An 18,692-nucleotide genomic window follows, 5' to 3' on the forward strand; every position below is an offset into this window, starting at 1 on the left:
CCGTTGTTGATGATTTTTCACCTCCATAGACAGTATTTTTTCTCTTTTCTACTGTTTTAGTGAAAAGTAATGTGAGGCTGCCCAATGCAAAGGTGAAAAATAATCTTTGACGGAATGTTGGATTCCATCTGAATGTAAAAATCGAAAAAACGCGCCGGACAAAATGAAACATCCCGTCTGAAGTTAAAAAAAAAACCGAAAAAAGTCGAAAACACGATAGACGGCTAACATTCCGTACGAAAAAAAAACCGATTTTTTTTAAAAAAACACATGAGACGAAATCCAACGTCCTATCCAAAGTTCACAACTTAACCACTATCTCGGTTGAAGATTTCACTCTCGCTTTCACTTGGAAAAATAGTCACCAATATATTCACTTTTGCATTTGTCAAATGTTTTCAACTATAAATAGGTGAATAAAGTCACATTCCCACCTTATCTACCTGCATGGGAAATGCTTTGATTGTTTCTTTCATTCCCGCTTAAATACCGCACTAATTTTCTCACAAATGGCAAAACCAGTAGACCTCGCTGCACCATGTACTAACTTCACATTCTCTCCCATCCCCTTTAAATTCGCCACTTGCCTCATCTCATTCTTCCTTCTTACTTACTATTATAATAATATAAACCAAAACTCACAAACCGTTTTCTCTCCAACTGTTATTCTTCTTCAAACAAAACATGACCCGTTTACAGTACCCGTCCGTCCGAAGAGACGAATCCGTTGTTGATGATTTTCACGGTGTTAAAGTACCTGATCCTTACCGCTGGTAAAAAAATAAAATAAAAATCCTTCATTAGTGTCGTGATTTGATTGAAATTTAAGTTTTGACTTGTTTGTTGTTATATTAGGCTTGAAAATCCTGATGCAGAAGAAGTGAAAGAGTTTGTTGACAAACAAGTGGATTTGACTGAATCTGTACTTAAAACATGTGACACGAGAGATAAACTCCGTGAACATATTAGTAAGCTTTGGGATTACCCACGGTCTTATGCACCCTTCAAACGAGGTGATAAATATTACTATTTCCATAACACTGGCCTCCAAGCTCAATGTGTTGTTTACATGCAGGTTTTGGACCCTTAACTAACTAATTCGATGATTACGTAGATTTTTTTTTTTTGTTTTGATGGAGTGTTGGTGTTGGTGTTGGTTTTATTATTATTACAGACTAGTTTGGATGCAGAAGCAGAGGTGTTGATTGATCCAAATGGGCTAAGTGAAGATGGAACAATTGCTTTGGGTGATATTGTGTTTAGTGAGGATGGTAAGTACTTATCGTATGGACTTAGTTCAAGCGGAAGTGATTGGGAAACAATTAAAGTTATGCGCGTCGAGGGTAAAGTTGTTCAGCCTGATACTGTTCGATGGGTAAGCCAACAACAACAAAAGGTGCAAAAGCAATTATGTGATTGGTTTTTTGCTAATTATTTTGGTTGTTTGCAGGTGAAGGGGTCAAACGTCAGTTGGACACATGACGGCAAAGGTTTCTTCTATAGTCGCTATCCTGCTCCAAAGTTCGTATTAATTTTGTAGGAGAAATTTTTACATTTTAGTTTCCATTGGATTAGAATGTTGATTGATTAGGATGGTGTTTTGTTTTCATAGGGAAGGGGAACAACTAGATGCAGGGACTGAGACAGCTCTTAACCTAAACAGTGAGCTCTGCTATCATTTTCTGGGTACCGAGCAACATCAAGATATTTTGTGCTGGAAAGATTCGAACAATCCGAAATACTCGTTTGGATCTCAAGTAACAGATGATGGGAAGGTATTAGACATGCTACATATATCTGTAACGGCAATTTTGAAATGCACGACTTGTATTTTTTTTTCTCAAGAATCTCATAACTTGTATTTTTTAATAAGAGTTTCACGTTTATACTTTTCTTTCTTCAAAACAAAGCTTTCTAGCAAAAGTATACCAGTTTTTTAAGAAGCCAACATTACTATCAACCTTTTCCACATTTTACGTTTCAGTGTAGTAGTGTACTAGCCTCTGGAACACATAAGTGTTGTGTTGGGGTTGGGTAAGCAATTCGTGTATGTGTGCTACTGCATATTTTAGGCATCAGCTCATTGCTTCTTTCTAGTTGGTTTTCAAATTGAAGTTTTAAACTAGCAAAATGTCTTTCGAATCTTCTTTTTTCTTCCCAAGTTTGGCATTTTGACTCTTGGTCCGTTTTTTTGTTCCTTATATGTACAGTATCTTCTTCTTTACATCTACGAGAGTTGTGATCCAGTTAAAAAGCTTTACTACTGTGACTTATCAGAACTTCCACATGGGCTTGAAGGTTTTAGTGGGAAAGAAGATGTGCTTCCTTTTACTAAGCTCATTGACAATTTTGATGCAAGTTATCAAGCTATTGCAAATGATGGTACAGAATTCACCTTTTTAACTAATAAAGATGCTCCAAAATATAAGGTGGTGCATGTAGATCTCAAGGAGCCGAGTGTTTGGACTGATGTCATCCGAGAAGCGGAAAAAGACGTTCTTGAATCAGCTCATACTGTGAACAGTAACCAAATTCTGGTCAGTTATTTGAGTGATGTTAAGTATGTTCTTCAATTAAGGGACTTGAAGACGGGTGTCTTGCTACATGATTTGCCTCTTGACCTTGGCACAGTCAGAGAGATTTCTGGGAGGCGCAAAGACAGTGAGGTTTATGTTGAATTCGCTGGCTTTCTCACTCCAGGTATCATCTATCAGTGCAATTTAAAAGCTGAGGTTCCACAACTGAAGATATTTAAAGAGAGTGTTGTTCGTGGATTTGACCGCACTGAGTTCGAAGTTAATCAGGTAATCATACTAACTACTTTTCACTCTACTCACCTACTGAATAAATCCCTTTAACTTAGTTTTTGAAAATATAGACTCATACAAATGTGTGACTGTAGTGATTAGGAATCATCTAATTCTACAAGTTCTCTCTATTCAGTTGGCACACATACATATGCTCTGAACTGTTTCCATATTTGCATTGTTGAATAATCAAGGGTTGGGGAATGCGGGTGTGTAGATACTTCATGTTATTTGGGTTTAGATTTTTGATTCTTTTGAGTGAGACATCCTGGATGGGATGCTGAATCCTGACGATATGGGTTGGACACCGAAAATGTTATCATTGTTAAGGTTCCATGAATACTACTATTTATTGTTAATTTGTTATTGCTTCAATGCACCCAACTTCTGCAAATACACTACAACAACATTTTTATTTTTGAACTTGACGAAAGTGATATACTTTCTAGATGTTGTTACTAGCCTTAATCTCTTTCTTCTGACTGAACTTTTATTTTCAGGTTTTTGTACCTTGCAAAGATGGGATCAAAGTACCAATGTTCATTGTTTCAAAGAAGAATATACTTTTGGATGGATCTCATCCGTGTTTGTTATATGGTTATGGAGCTTTTAACATTAGTTCGACACCTTACTTTAGCACCAGCCGCATTGTTTTGATGAGGCATTTAGGTGTGGTCTACTGCATGGCAAACATTCGCGGTGGTGGTGAATATGGAGAAGATTGGCATAAAGCTGCATCACTTGACAAAAGGCAAATTTCTCATGATGACTTCATATCTTCGGCAGAGTTTCTTGTTTCCTCTGGTTATACCCAGCCCAAAAAGCTGTGCATTGAAGGTGCAAGTGCTGGTGGGCTTCTTGTTGCTGCTTGCATAAATCAGGTTTGGAACTTGGACATGCCGTTATATCTTCTTAGTTTGCTCTTAATTATTGAGTATATTTATGAATAACCTTCAAACATGGCATGCAGCGACCTGATCTTTATGGATGTGCTTTGGCTCATGTTGGTGTCATGGACATGCTGCGGTTCCATTTGTTTACTGTTGGTAATTCTCTACAATTTGTGTTCAGTTTGGATATGTTCAATATAGTTTATTGATGTAAGCGTATGTTTCCAGGCCATTCATGGACATCGGACTATGGCTGCTCAGATAAGGAGGAAGAGTTCCACTGGCTTATCAAGTAACAAAATAACTATGGTTTCTTATTGATTTGGGATATCTTATGTATAGCTTTGGGGTTTTCGGTTAGTTAAGTGCGTAGATATACTTCAATATATCTACCTTCCGGAGTCATGCCCACTCTCTTGTGACAAACACAAATAAGACTTTGGTGGTGATATGATTGAAATGGAATCTTTAAGTTCTTTTTTCATTTCAATCATAATTAGAAATGGAATTTCATTATTTTCTGTGTACATCATCTTCACTATGAACACTAGATTCTCTGTTTCTCAGATATCCATTTTACCCCCTAAACTGTTTAAGACACTTGATGGTTGATACGTATAGGGTATGTACTGTAAACATATATGTTGTAAGACAATTTATTTATTTTTAAAAAATAAAAATTTCTTGAGACTTCATAATTAGTTCCGAGTAATCGAGTATGATTATATATTCTTTAATAGCAAACGGTTATTAATAAATATTTACATATTCGAGTTATATATGCAGCTGCTTGCTGTAGTTCATGTTCATATTGCATCCACATGACAAATTTTTGGCGTATATCCCGAAATAATGATCCTGTAATTCTAATTTGGGTCAAACAAATAACTGTTTCTAATATGTATCTGTCTAAGCACGTCATAACTAGTTTTATTACTTTTGGGATGTGAAATTGGGTTTAATTGTTTTATTTCCAGGTACTCGCCACTTCATAATGTGAAAAGACCATGGGAACAAAATCATGACAATCAATGCCAGTACCCGTCTACCATGCTGTTGACAGCTGATCACGATGACAGGGTTGTGCCATTACACACTCTGAAGTTATTGGCGGTACACCCTTTTATCCTTTGATGACTTCCAAATAGTCAGAAAAGTTCTTTTGTTTTCATTCGGCGTCCCATTCTGATTTATCATCTGATGCTGGAAAAACTTGTAAATGAATTGTTCAAACCAAATGATAAAAATTTATACTTATTTGCTTTGGCTACTTCGTCAGTATATACAGCTCTGAGAGGAAAACAACTGGTGATGCGCTATATGTTAGTTTTAACCGTACTATATTTGTTGACAACATGAATCATATATCTAATGAATGATGGCTAGATAATAGGAAAGCAAACACACCGATTCAGTGAACTGCAGAACTTGTTAATGAGTAATGTCGACTTCCTTTTATTCTAGGAACTTGTAGAACCTGAATATCAATACAAAGAGGATATAATATAAATTGTCATAAAGAGATGGACAAGATTAATAGTGTACATATCTGATTTGTTGTATTATAATTTGATAGTCTTAATTGCACTAAAATATATTTTTTTCAAGTTAGGCTTTCAGTGATTCTTAAATAAGAAGAGTGGGAGGTGGAAAAAAATAACATATGAAATGGGGAAGAATCCTTTTTTTGTCACCAAAGTTGGGGAAATGAGTTTTAGATCTGTGCTAAGCTGCGTCACTGCTGAGCCAGCTGTTTCTTAAGGTTCTTAGGTGTGTCAACTTATTTCACGGCCTTTTCTGATAAAACAGGTTCTTAGGTATGAATTACAATTTTAGCTGGTTGGGTTTTGCAATGTGGGTGATAATAATGATACTTTTAGCTAATTAAGCAATGCATACGACATTACCTTTGTCAATCGGGACTTCTGCGTTCATTGAAGGCCCTGATGTTCTGACAACATTATCTCTCACGAATCAAACAATTAATTGCTTAGTTGTGTCTCTTGTAATTTATTGTTTATCATATATGATAAGGTGGCTGGAATCATATCATTGTATGGTTTATCGAGCTACGTTACATAATTCTTAGGGATATTTGGTTACCAATATAAGGTGGGGTTAGTTAGGGATGAAGAATTACCGTTGGATGTTGCAACTGGGGGTGGGTGGGGGGGTATCCCTTTTGAAAATGGGGGGTCATCCCTAGCTAACCCTATATAGTTTCAATACTGTGTTTAGTGTAGTTGACAACCCAATGGTTTGTCTTTTTGGTGAGTCTGAGATGTCCATTGATATTATGGAAGTATTCTGGAAATATAATGTTTTGCTGTGTTGTTCTCTGAACACTGATTCTTTTGTTCTCCCTCAGACAATGCAATATGTACTCTGTACAAGTTTGAAGAACAGCCCGCAGACCAATCCAATTGTTGGTCGCATTGAACGAAATGCTGGACATGGAGCGGGCCGTCCTACCCAGAAAGTGGTGAGTGTCTTGGTTAGAGAAAACAGTAGACTTATATGAGTTACCTGATGGTTGGTCTTTGTCATCTTCATTGCAGATTGATGGGGAAGCTGATGCGTACAGTTTCATGTCTAAGGTGCTGGGTGTTTGCTGGATCAACTAACCAAATGCTACTAGTGAAGAATGTAGGTAAGTATGAATATAGACAAAATGTTGAGTTTCTACCACACATCAAGGATATGATTTTGTTGACCTTGCCCTGCAGCTAAGTCAATTCTGTCGATGCTCCAAATCAAGGTCAGCAAGGCATTATAGTTGGGCAGGCTGCATGAATGAGAGGTGGGCAACATCAAGGTGCCTAAAGACTGATTCCAAGCGGTAGAAGTGGCTCTGAATACTTTTGTCTTTTTAACCTTTCTCAGTAGTTTAAGTTTTTCTTGGTCAGTGATTCATAGCAATTCCGCGTGTGTCACATAAAGGTAAAAGTTTGATGGAACAAGTGCATATCAAAAATATGATGAAGCAGCAACATGCTGGCTTATGTGCATACCTTCTTGAACGCCACCTGTGATAGTAAAAATATCAGAAGTTCAAAACGATGGACCTGTACAATAGATATACCATGTATGAACACAAGACTGGTTTGTTTTTTTGTTTTTTTTTGGTTGTAATAACTTGTCCCCGCCCTATGTACATCATCGGCTCATTGTTGTGTATGCAGTGGATTTGACGGACCTCTGGACTAGCAGCATGGATATGAATGGCTAACAACAGCCTAACAGGGAAGGAGCAAGCAATAAATTTTTTAGTGTTAAGAGTCACGATTCATACGTTACAAGAAATATAAGTATACATGCGGGCATTACAAGAAATGTAAGTATACATGCGGACATTACGAGATACCGTTCAGATTTGAAGTGTAGTAACCGTAACTCCTGTCAATTGTGGTAGGCATCTACATCAGCTTTCAGAGTTTTGATGGGCGAATATCATCTCTTTATTTCAATAAATTTTTAGGAGTCACGTAACACTTTATTAGTTTATCCCTTTTCTAGTGAAGCAGTAATCTCTATCCCATTTTTGGAGTGTGTTTTAGCTTAATGGTAAGCAGTGGCTTGTCGGTTCTCATCTTCCATTGTTGGAATATTTCCAGACATGCAAATTTTATATATGAAGTATTTTAGCAGTAGATCACTATAACGAAGTGGGTAAATTCTTCTATGGCGTTACTTGAATTCTCTTCTACCCTTTAGCCAAGAAAATTGAAAGTAACTTCTGTGATGCGTCACATACAACCCTAAGGCTTAACTACAAGTTGTGGTTACCACAAAAAGCCACCAAAGCGAAAAACCTACTCGACTGACTTGATTACTCAACTACTATATCGGTTGCAGTACTTGATGAGGAGCTTGTCCGTTGCAGCTTGGTCCCCATGAGGAATGTTCAGGGTGACACTTACGAAGTGGACAACTTAAATTGGGTTGAAGGGATGGAGGTTAAAAGCACTGCTGAAAGCTCCATCCAATCACCAAAGGAGGTAGATCCACGGTGAAAACCGTGAGAGTATGACGAAGGTACATTTCACCGTGAGAGTATGACGAAGGTACACCTAAACGGCTGCCCAATTGCCAATGCAACAATTGACAGAACATAAAGCAAAAACTACTGAAACATGTCTCACACTAATGGAGTAATGGTGCTGAAAACAAGTTCATATATACTGGGAGCTTAGGTTATTAGTTATTACCTAGTGTAGGCCATCCAAGTTTTATGGTAGCTAGGTACCATAAATTTACAGAACGAATTAGCAATGTCGTTCTTACCTGCATTTTTGCTAGCACTAATTGTATAAACTATAGACTACAAAGACATAAATAGCTGCTGTATGAAACTGGGACCGCAACTTGTCTGATCAGGAATTAATAAAAAAGACTTGTCGGTTTTTAGATGGGAGAAAGGAACGGATCTATGAATCATAAAAGATGTGAAATCACGTTCAATCTTGTTTGCAATGGAATGATGTCTAAGTATCAAAACTCAACCAGGTTATGATGTTTGGAAGTTGGAGACTGCTCCAAACCCCGTCAATTCTAGGGAAAAAGTCTGTAAAGAAGAAGCGAAAGATCATTGTTGGCCTCAAAAACGACAACTTCAGTAGAGAGACGCTGCTGCGGCTACTTACCTTGGTTGTTGCCTCGGGTGATCAGGTACTAGCCGTTCATGTAGAAGAATCGACCGACAGTTTTGACCTAAACACCTTTCACATCCATGAAGATATCTGCAAATCCAAGCAGGTTCGAGAAAATAATACATCAAAACTGGCAGATGTAGAAGTCTTTCATTTATTTATTTTCTCTTTTCGTCCTGGTATTTGTCTCTGCAGGTGGATTTTCAAGTCAAGGTCTGTACAGGGGACACCTTTGTCACTGTTCTAATCCATCAAGTGCGACTCCACCATGCAACAATACTTGTGATTGGATGCCACAGTCCCCGGTACCAAAACTGAACTGACATAACCATCTCTCTCTCTCTCTCTCTCATGTGTATCTGTTTTGCAGACCTAAAGAATCCGTGGTTGCTTCTTGCTTGAAAGGACTCCCTCCTACTTGCTCATTTATGGTGATGGACCCCAGAGGAAGACTCCTACTTCAAAAGCAGGGTACTTCAAGAACAAGGCTCGCCATGCCAAACCCTTAAACCACCAAACAAGTCATCTCTATTGAACGACAAGTTTTGGTTTGAACAACCAGAATTTGGCAAGCCTTTGAATGCAAAAATATACAGGAACCAAATCATCACAATCACCACCAAGACATTGTGGCACTATAGAAGACAATGTCAAGAATGTCCTCCAGCTTCCTGAATCCATGTTACAGAAACAATTCAAAAATTAGCACTCCTAGAAGTCAAGGGATCTAGTAGGCCTCACCCCACAAGAGGTCCACTCAGCAACTGAAAACTTTAGCCCTCACATGATGATAACTACGGGTATCTACAGCATGGTGTACAGAGCCAACCTTGGAAGTGACCAACCTGCAGCTGTGAAGGTTCTCAAAATCACAGAGCCGGTCTAGAGAGGACCTTCTACAGGAGGTTGAGATATTGAGTGCGTTGAACCATGAGAACATAGTAAGCCTTATTGGCTACTGCTACAGCACAGAAATGAATGAGTGGCATACAACCTATTCGGAGAAGAACTTGATGCAGCACTTGACACAGCTCAGATGGAGTGAGAGAAAGAGAGTTGCAGTTGGTGTAGCAAAAAGCATTGGAATATCTCCACCATTCTTGCTTCCCACCTGTCATCCACAGAGATGTTAGGTCTTCCTAACATCCTTCTCTCTTGCCACTCTGAGCCTCAGGCAAGTTTTCTATGAATTCATTTTCAATCTCTGTCACGGATGCATGACTGCTTATCGCAGTGATGTGGTGGTAGTATGCCTTATGCAGTATCCTATACCCACAAAACTTGTGGTCAGTTTACCAGGCTACTCTGCCCGTGGAGTGGGGTGGGTGGGTGGAATAAATCTATGAACCAAAAACATATTCCAGATTTATGCAAAGCTTCATGATTTTTTCATACAATTGACTGAGAGTTCAGTAGAAATAATAAGACCAGAAGGGCTCTCAAAATGTGCAGATCAACATTTACCACAAAAAGTACATATATTTTCATGGTATTGTTCAACGTCTTATATTGATTTAGAATAGCGATTTCCTTCCACATTCTACCAAGTAAACCTTTTACTTCTCAGTTGTCAGACTTTGGAGCTGCCATAGTACATCATCAAAATCAGTCACGTCCTAAAAATTAAGAAGCCGAGCCATGTGGTTGAGATCTCTGCATATGTGGCCCTGAGTACATGATGTTTGGCAAAAGTAGATGAGAAGATAGATGTCTATTCCTATGGGATAGTGCTTCTGGAACTTATAACTGGGAACAAGCCAACAAAGATACGGTAGCAAATCATGAAAGCCTGGTAATTCAGGTAACTAAAACATAACCACCTTAACATTCTATTCTGAAGGGAACTCACAATGGAAGCACTAAATCCACTATGGTTGCAGGCAAAGTCTTTACTCAGCTGTGGGCTATGTGAAAATCTAATAGATCCCCACTTGAATGAAGATTATGACAAAGAGGAGATGGAAAGGATGATTATGGCCGCACGCCTCTGCCTCATGCATTCATCTTCTAGAAGGCCAACAATGAAAACAGTATGTAACTTTTCTGTTTACACAAGTTTTGCTGCACAAAGTTCCAACTCAAAGGTACCATCATCAAGTTTCCAACATCCTTTTGAGATTACCATTGACCAGAAATCTGGTTAATCAGTATGTCCTTAACTTGTAACAGCCTTTATCATATATACCTCAGCTCTAACTAAACAAACCTAACAATCTGATTTGTGCATCATTTAGGATAATTCATTTTCTCCACACAAACATGCTATCTAAAAAGATTGATGAATCTGTTTAGTTTTCTCTCTTTCACCAATTTACATCCTCAATGCTCAAACAATGAGATCTGTAATCAATTTCATTATTTTGAAGTATAACTAACGTACATTTAGTTTTTCTGAAAGGCATGCTAAATCACGAAAGTCAGGTATTAACAAAGTCTGACCCAATTTTTTTCAGATTCTGCAGTTGTTGGAGGATCAAGAGTATTGGCTAAAAAATTCAAAAGGAAAGAGATGAGTTCATAAACGGTGATCAGTTTCAAAGTTGAACCAGAGAAGCTGAGAGAAGACATGGCTACTCATGTATTTCCAACTGTGGGAGAACACGTGAAGTCTATGCACAAGGAATAACAGTATGAACCTGAGACAACCAATAAATGGCGGTCTTTACCCTTCAAACATTACAATTCTAAAAAATCAAACAGACGCGGAGTTTAAGGACGCCCTAATTTCTTTTTAATTGGGACATTACTCAAGTGACACCCGAGATGTTTATTAACTAGCTAATAGCCGGATGGGGAATTCTCCACTCCCATTAACCATTAGTTTATTACCGTGGATTTTACACTTTTAAACAATTTTACACCTCCATTGAGATGCTCTGATATGGAGAGTGTAAAAATCCACTTCCACATAAGCCTCCACATGTGCTATTGATTATACACTCTATCTACCTCCAATGTAAATAAGGTCTATATTTACACCTTGTAGCTCTTCTAATGGTAGGTGGGAAGAAAAATGTGTAAAAACAGACATCAACCTGGGACTTTAAATTGTCGCTACTTAAAACATAAAGAAGAGTAATGACTTGGCCCGCTGTAAATGATATTAAATAAATGTTGAAACGTGTGTGGAAGTGGACGCCCGCGGACTTCTATTTTCACTTAAACCCATAGTGACGGACCGGATCCGCGGGCAAAGCCATTAAATAATCTTGAGACGTGATTTCAAGTGACGCCCAATTTTTCGATATTTTATCAACTAATAGCGGGATGGGGAATTCCCACCCCCATCAACCGATAGGCTATTATCTACTGTTTTAAATACCCCATTGGATAGAGTTTTTGACACTTGGGGTGTAAATTTTCCACTCTATATGGTTTATACCTTGGAGATGCTCTAAAGCCTCCTACGTGAACTCCCCAACACTAAATCTTCAGACCTCAAAGAATTCACCACTTAAAAAAACTCTTAAAACAAAAATCCTTTTCATGTCACCATTAAAAACCTTTAATTGCTCCTCCTCTCGATCTATATCTCTCAATCAATTTCAACTGCATCATTAGCTTTGTTCACCTATTAAATAGAGTTTGCCAAGTTGGTAACTGACAACAACGATGGGTTCTAGAGTTCCTTTTAGGATAATCTTACTCATCGCGAAAAATCCATTGATTAATTTACATCTCTCTCCGCCAGCTCTCAAATTTTTATTGGCTTATCATATTGACCGACAAAGATTGCAAAGATGATATCAAGCTAGACTAACACATGTTTATAATTCTTTTCTCGAACTTTTGTCCAAATTTTCATTTAGTTTTCATTTTTTGATTTTTATTAATGGTGACTTGGTTTGTTTCTAGGAAGAAGAAGACGATCTTGTAATCTTGTGGTGGTTTTATTTCCTTTGCCGTGGTTATTTCCTTTATTATATTTTTTCGCTTTTTTGAAAACCAAGAGAGAAAATCTGGGGAGATTCCACAAATTTGGGAAGGGCTACCGCTTAATATAGAAGATTTATAAATAATTTAATTTTGCAAACCTTTATTTGCTTGTTTCTCATTGGTTTGATAACTGAGAAACCGAGACTCGAAGTTTTACCATTTGGGGTAAGTTTGCTTATTTCCGCACTTTTACATTCCAATTAAGTTTAGCATCCTATGTGGCACCACTCAAATTAGAGAGCCGTGGAAGTGTGAAGAACGCAGAGGAAACCAAGAGAATGAGACCACACCAATAGGGGCCCTAGACCTTCTATATCTTCCGAAAAATCAAAAATTGTCCCACCAATCTAGAAACAATCTTTTACTGGAATTCTACTTTTCCCTCTCCTATAAATGCCTCTCCACACTTAAACCCAAAATCAACAACATAAAAAACGCTACACTTATTACATCTTCTTATTCCTTCAAAATCATCCAATTTTTCAATTTTTTCAACCAAAACACAAAATGTCGATCATTCCAAGCATCTTCAGCGGCTGAGAAGCAACATTTTCAATCCAATCTCTTGACATATGGGATCCATTCAAGGTTTCCCACTTTCTCCATTCGCTCCCGAAGTTCTCAAATGAAACAACCTAATTACAACTCAGATTGGATCGAAAGAAACACCGTAGAGAGGCTCATGTGTTCAAAGCCGATCTTCCAGGACTTAAAAAGGAAGAAGTGAAGGTCGAAGTTGAAGAAGGAGAGTTCTTAAGGTAAGTGGAAAAAGAAGCAAAAAGAGAAGGAAGAAAAGAATGAGAGAAGTGGCATCGAGTGGAACGCAGCTGATGGGCTTCTTGAGGCATTTAGACTTCCAGAGAATGCTAAGGTTGATGAAGTGAAAGCTGCAATGGAGAATGGAGGCTTTCATTACATCGCTCCTAAGGTGAAGTTAAGCCTGATGTCAAGGGCTATTGATATCTCCGGGATAGATAGGCTGTTTAGAGGAAAGCGAAGGAACATATGGTTGCTTTCGTTCTCTCAATAAAATTGTATTGTGAATGTCCCAATTGTTGGTCGGGCTTGTGTTTTAATATGTTGTGTTAAAAAGTATGTTATTTAACATTAATTAAGAGAACAAAGTCACAGTATCAATTACCATCTGGATCTTTCTCTTGTCATTGTTAGTTTGTGATCATGTTAACATTTGTTTGTTTATATTGAAAAAGGAACAAAAAAAATGTGAACATTTGTTTGTTGCTTGTGAGATGGGATCGAGAATGACTTATTTAAATTGACATAATAATGATTCCAAAAGCGGAGGGGACTTGCATTACTGAACCAATTACTATGGTTTATTTTTCTAGATTGAGATGACTTTGCATATTGAACTAAGAGTATCTTTAGGTGGTAGTATCATCTGCCAAAATCTTCAAATTTGAAGAAATAATTCGAATTTTCTGGAATTTAACCTAGGTGGTAGTAAACTACCGTGATAACCCGCTTGTTCACATTTTGTTCGTGAATTTGACAATTTGGATGTGGATCTTGAACGACATTGTAATCATTTATTTTATTTTTTTTTTACTTTGACAAAGACCCCATGCCGGTGCTTTTTATCGCATTATTGTCAATGTCGGCGTGCTCCAACGAGAAAAAACAGTTTCTAAATACTATGTGTCTAGATGATAGAACCCGATTGTGTATGAAGGGTGTGGTCTTCATTGTTAGAAATAGGAGACACCTAGCATATTATAACTTTTATTAACTTGTTTCCAAGGTGGAATTGCATCTATACAAAATGCATTATCCTTGTGTTTGTATTGAGATTGGATGAGTGTTGCACAAAAATATGGTTACCACAATGATGTAAATAGAAGCCCCCTTCTTTTTCTCTCTCCAATAAAAAAAAAAGTTAGCTCACTAAAAAATATGTCTTGTCTTGTGCAGCAAAACACATTTTTCGAGTAAACTTTAAAAGATATGACCCTTGATGTTTGAGACACATATGGTGTGGCAAGTTTTTGAGGCATTCAAGCCCCGCACCACATGAGAGAGGAATGGGTTTGGTCAGTCCAGAACTCACGGGTGTAATAAAGGGTCAAGTGGTTGTTTGCAAATTAAATTTTTGAAAGATCTTCTATATTAAGCACTAGCCCTTCCCAAATTTTGTGGAATCTCCCTGATTCTCTCGAGAAAAAGTCGCTCTAGGTAGGAGGCGGGGAATCGGTTAGACCCCTCGAACCGATCCGACCGTCATTGGTGAATACATTGGTTTGGGTCCATTTTCATATCCGTTTATATATTTGGGCCTGATTCGGGTTTGGGTTGGATTCGATATAATTTTTGGTTTTTTAATTTTTAGTGTTATCAGATCGGGTTAGTCGGATTCGGTCGGGTTCGGGTCGGATTCGGATATTAAATTTAGGATATAATCGGGTTCGGATTCGGATTCGGATATAGCCATATCCGACCCGAACCCGACCCGATCCCTGCCCTACTCCTAGGTGCTTAGTAGATTTCCATCCACTACTTTTTAACTATTGATTAACTCTAGTTAATTAAATTCTAATTAAATATTTATTTTATTTTCTCTCCAAATCATTTTATTATATAAATTAATAATAATAATAAATTTTATATAATAAATTGAAAGCTACTAACATTTATGAAAAACTCTTAAATAAATTTTATCATAATTCTTAAATAAACGTAAATGCAATTACAAATTGCTACTTTATTACAACCCAAAATATTGACGATAATAGCTAATACAAAATAAAATTGATAAATTCGCGGTGTAATTGAATGAAAGAGAATCCCTTGAAAAATCTGCAACACAAAATTAAAAATTTATTTGCAAATTTTTAATTTTTAATTTTAGTTAATAATTTAATTTCTTTTTTTTTTATGAAAACACAAAAAAAAAATAAAAGATTTGTGGGAAAAAAATAGAATGATTTGGAGAGAGTATTAAATAAATATTTGTTTAGATTTTCATTAACTAGAATTAATCACTAGTTAAAATAGATGGTAGATATGTGTGGTGGATGCGTGCTTAGGGCCCTAACCAGCCTTAGGAGGAAATATTTTCTAATTTTCTATAATCTTGATGTTACTTTCTTTTCAAGATTTTCATTTTCTTAAAAAAATAGTAAAGATTCAAAACCTCAATTGGAATTTTATTTTGATTAAAACCAAATAATTGTCCGCGGATGTCGCAGACTTGTTATCGATCGTAAGAAACAATCTTTACTAATATCAACATCAATGGTGTGTTTGATTGATTTAACTAAAAAAAATGGTGTTGGATTAAATTATATGTTACATTGTTATTTCAACAACATCAAGGTGTGTTATACACTAAATCATAGCAATACCGAAGACGTACTAATAACTAACTCAAAACCAATTTAATCAGCTCATATTCACAATATAAGACTGCAAAGATGATATCAAGCTAGACTAACACATGTTTACAATTCTTTCTCAAGTCCTTTTGTCCATCGATTTAGTTTTCATTTTTTTTTCTTCTTTTTTGAACTAGTGACTCTCCAGACAAATCAAAGGAAAAAGTAACTTTTAGGAGGACACCTTTTTTTTTTAATAAAAAAAAGACCGAGTAGATGAAAGGTCAAGTATACCCTCGAGGCAAAATTAATAGCGGCTCGGGTAGATGAAATGTCAAGTATACCCGGGTGCATTTTAAATATAAAAAGCGTGCATTGGCCCAACCAAAACGACCGGTATATAATATGAATAGTGATTGTTCATACCTATATATTTAACATGAGCTATGAACATTCATTGTTCATACCTATTTGGGTAATGAACAATCATTGTTCATACCTCAACATAATGTATGATCAAGAAAAAAACACCTATATATGGATTATAAACAATCACTTTTCATACCTTATTTGGGGTCAATGTTCATACCTAAACATAATGTATGATCAATTAGAACACTTATTGGAGTATGAATAATGATTGAACAATCACTGTTCATACATCAACATGATTTATGAACAATCATTATTCATATCTATTTCGGTATGAACAATCAATGTTCATATGAACAATTATTGTTCATACTTATTTGGGTATAAATAATCATTGTTCATACCTCAACATAATGTATGATTAATAAGAACACTTATTGGAGTATAAATAATCAGTGTTCATACCTATTTGGGTATGAACAATCATTGTTCATACATCAACATGAGCTATGAACAATCATTATTCATACTTATTTGGGGTGTGAACAATCAATGTTTATACATCACTATATATTGTATGAGGTAACGTTTACCTATTTGGGTATAAACAATCATTGTTCATACATAATGTATGATTATTAAAAACATCTATTGGAGTATGAACAATCATTGTTTATACATCAATATATTGTATTAGGTACGTTTCTATTTTTGGTATGAACAATCATTGTTCACACATTAGCATAAGGTATGAACACTCATTGTTCATAGCAAAACGATAGAAAGGATAAAATCGAAAATATTTATTTCAAATTCGGCTATTTGTCATTAAGGGTTATTTTTCGTTTTAAAAATTGGTTTTAGGGTTATTTTCACCAAATTTGTCCTTGAGGGTGATTAAAAAAATCGTTGGTTTTGAGAGTGATTTTCATTCAAAATGGGCATTGGGACCAATTTCTTGTTTTATTAATGGTGACTTTCTTTGTTTCTAGGAAGATGAAAAGTATCTTGTAATGTGGCGGTTTTATTTCTTTTGCCGGGGTTATTTCCCTTGTTATTATTTTGATTTTCGCTTTTTTTGCAAACCAAAGAGTGAAAACTCGGGGAGATTCCACAAATTTGGGAAGGGCTATCGTTTAATATAGAAGATTTATTAAAAAATCTAATTTGCAAACAACCCCCTTATTTGCTTGTTTCTCATTGGTTGGATAATTGAGAGACCGAAGTTTTACCATTGTAAGTTTGCTTATTTCCCCGTGACTTTACATTCCAATTAAGTTTAGCATCCTATGTGGCACCACACTCAAATTAGAGATGCCGTGGAAGTGTGAAGAACGCAGAGAAACCAAAGAGAATGAGACCACACCAACCGGGGCCCTAGACCCTTCTATATCTTCCGTAAAAATCAAAATTGTCCCACCAATCTAGAAACAATCTTTGCCGGAATTCCTACTTTTCCTCTCCTATAAATGCCTCTCCACACTTAAACCCAAAATCAATAACATAAAAACGCTACACTTAAGACATCTTCTTATTCACTCAAATCATCCAATTTTTCAATTTCTTTCAACCAAAACACAAAATGTCGATCATTCCAAGCATCTTCGGTGGCCGAGAAGCAACATTTTCGCCCAATCTCTTGACATATAGGATCCATTCCAAGGCTTCCCACTTTCTCCATTCCGGCCTCGAAGTTCTCAAATGAATCAACCCAATTCAACGAACACTCAGTGATTGTTGATGGAAAGAAACACCGTGAGGCTCATGTGTTCAAAGCCGATCTTCCAGACTTAGAAAGGAAGAAGTGAAGGTGGAAGTTGAAGAAGGGAGAGTTCTTAAGGTAAGTGGAGAAAGAAGCAAAGAGAAGGAAGAAAAGAATGAGAAGTGGCATAGTGTGGAACGCAAAGAATGGACCGATTCTTGAGGCGATTTAGACTTCCAGAGAATGCTAAGGTTGATGAAGTGAAAGCCGCAATGGAGAATGGAGTGCTTATCACATCGTTCCTAAGGCTGAAGTTATGAAGCCCGATGTCAAGGCTATTGATATCTCCATTTTGAGATAGGTGGTTGTTTACAAGGAGCGAAGCGGAAATGATGGTTGCTTAATCGCTTCTCTCTCGAAAGTAAAATTGCATTGTGAATGTCCTAATTGTTGGTCGGCTTGTGTTTTAATATGGTGTGTTAAAGTATATGCGTGTTGTTTAACATTAATTAAGAGAATAAATTATGAAAGTATAAATTTCCATATGGATTTTTTTTCTTGTCATTGTTAGTTTGAAATGATGTTAACATTTGTTTGTTTACTAGGTATCATCTCGGCCCTCACGCACAATTTGTTATGAAGTGCTTATTATGTTGTTTGTGGTATTAATTTTGGTATAACCAAACATTTTCAAAATATGTGGCCTATGTGAGAATTTGTAATCAATTTATTTTGAAGTGGTTGTTTATTTTGTGGAGGCCGGTATGTTGTGGTGTCTCAGACCAAAAAATTGTGCCCTTTAGTAGTAGTCTTGGGAGTATTTTACAATAAAAAATTGATCTAGTTATGCAATATCACTTTTTTCTAAATGCATCTACTCTTTCACTTCTAGTTACAAAGCTAAATTGTAATGAACTGATGATTTGAATATTGATATGTGCAAAATAATTTGATTAGTTGAACATGAATGATGATAGTTGGGTGCGTAAATTATACCTAATCAA

The 18,692-nt window shown here is 36.5% G+C and overlaps 1 protein-coding gene and 2 pseudogenes across 9 annotated transcripts; all 3 read left to right on the top strand.

Annotated features, from left to right (window-relative positions):
• The first annotated feature begins 550 nt into the window (after window positions 1–550).
• Window positions 551–7,201, top strand: LOC147520226 (uncharacterized). Of its 8 annotated transcripts, XM_086591756.1 has the most exons (15): window positions 552–773; window positions 856–1,075; window positions 1,175–1,375; window positions 1,451–1,521; window positions 1,613–1,775; window positions 2,211–2,804; window positions 3,308–3,688; window positions 3,778–3,853; window positions 3,926–3,989; window positions 4,675–4,810; window positions 6,066–6,179; window positions 6,256–6,347; window positions 6,424–6,536; window positions 6,880–7,031; window positions 7,110–7,201. In XM_086591756.1, the coding sequence occupies exons 1-12, from the start codon at window positions 685–687 to the stop codon at window positions 6,319–6,321; spliced, it is 2,175 nt and encodes a 724-aa protein (XP_086447882.1). In that variant the 5' UTR covers window positions 552–684; the 3' UTR covers window positions 6,322–6,347; window positions 6,424–6,536; window positions 6,880–7,031; window positions 7,110–7,201. The 8 variants fall into 8 exon arrangements, with proteins under 8 accessions (XP_086447885.1, XP_086447887.1, XP_086447886.1 ...); XM_086591759.1 differs by having other exon boundaries at window positions 551–773; window positions 6,256–6,343; window positions 6,880–7,201; XM_086591761.1 differs by lacking the exon at window positions 7,110–7,201 and having other exon boundaries at window positions 551–773; window positions 6,256–6,343; window positions 6,424–6,497; window positions 6,880–6,964.
• Window positions 7,202–7,873: 672 nt separating this feature from the next.
• LOC147520227 (protein CYTOSOLIC ABA RECEPTOR KINASE 9-like) lies at window positions 7,874–10,859 on the top strand (annotated as a pseudogene). Its single transcript, XR_015213156.1, has 7 exons — window positions 7,874–8,452; window positions 8,542–8,651; window positions 8,717–9,012; window positions 9,065–9,524; window positions 10,039–10,147; window positions 10,227–10,376; window positions 10,800–10,859. The product of XR_015213156.1 is annotated as a protein CYTOSOLIC ABA RECEPTOR KINASE 9-like (transcript).
• A 6,709-nt stretch (window positions 10,860–17,568) lies between these two features.
• Window positions 17,569–18,049, top strand: LOC147520228 (17.8 kDa class I heat shock protein pseudogene; annotated as a pseudogene).
• Window positions 18,050–18,692: the final 643 nt, after the last annotated feature.

The sequence above is a fragment of the Coptis chinensis genome, chromosome 2, assembly GCF_015680905.1.
Source record: "Coptis chinensis isolate HL-2020 chromosome 2, ASM1568090v1, whole genome shotgun sequence".
NCBI lineage: Eukaryota > Viridiplantae > Streptophyta > Magnoliopsida > Ranunculales > Ranunculaceae > Coptis > Coptis chinensis.

Coding starts and splice junctions, on each gene's coding strand:
- LOC147520226 (XM_086591759.1), top strand. CDS start 685: ATGACCCGTTTACAGTACCCGTCCGTCCGAAGAGACGAATCCGTTGTT. Junction 2,805..3,307: donor CTGAGTTCGAAGTTAATCAG/GTAATCATACTA, acceptor TTTTATTTTCAG/GTTTTTGTACCTTGCAAAGA. Junction 4,811..6,065: donor ACACTCTGAAGTTATTGGCG/GTACACCCTTTT, acceptor GTTCTCCCTCAG/ACAATGCAATATGTACTCTG.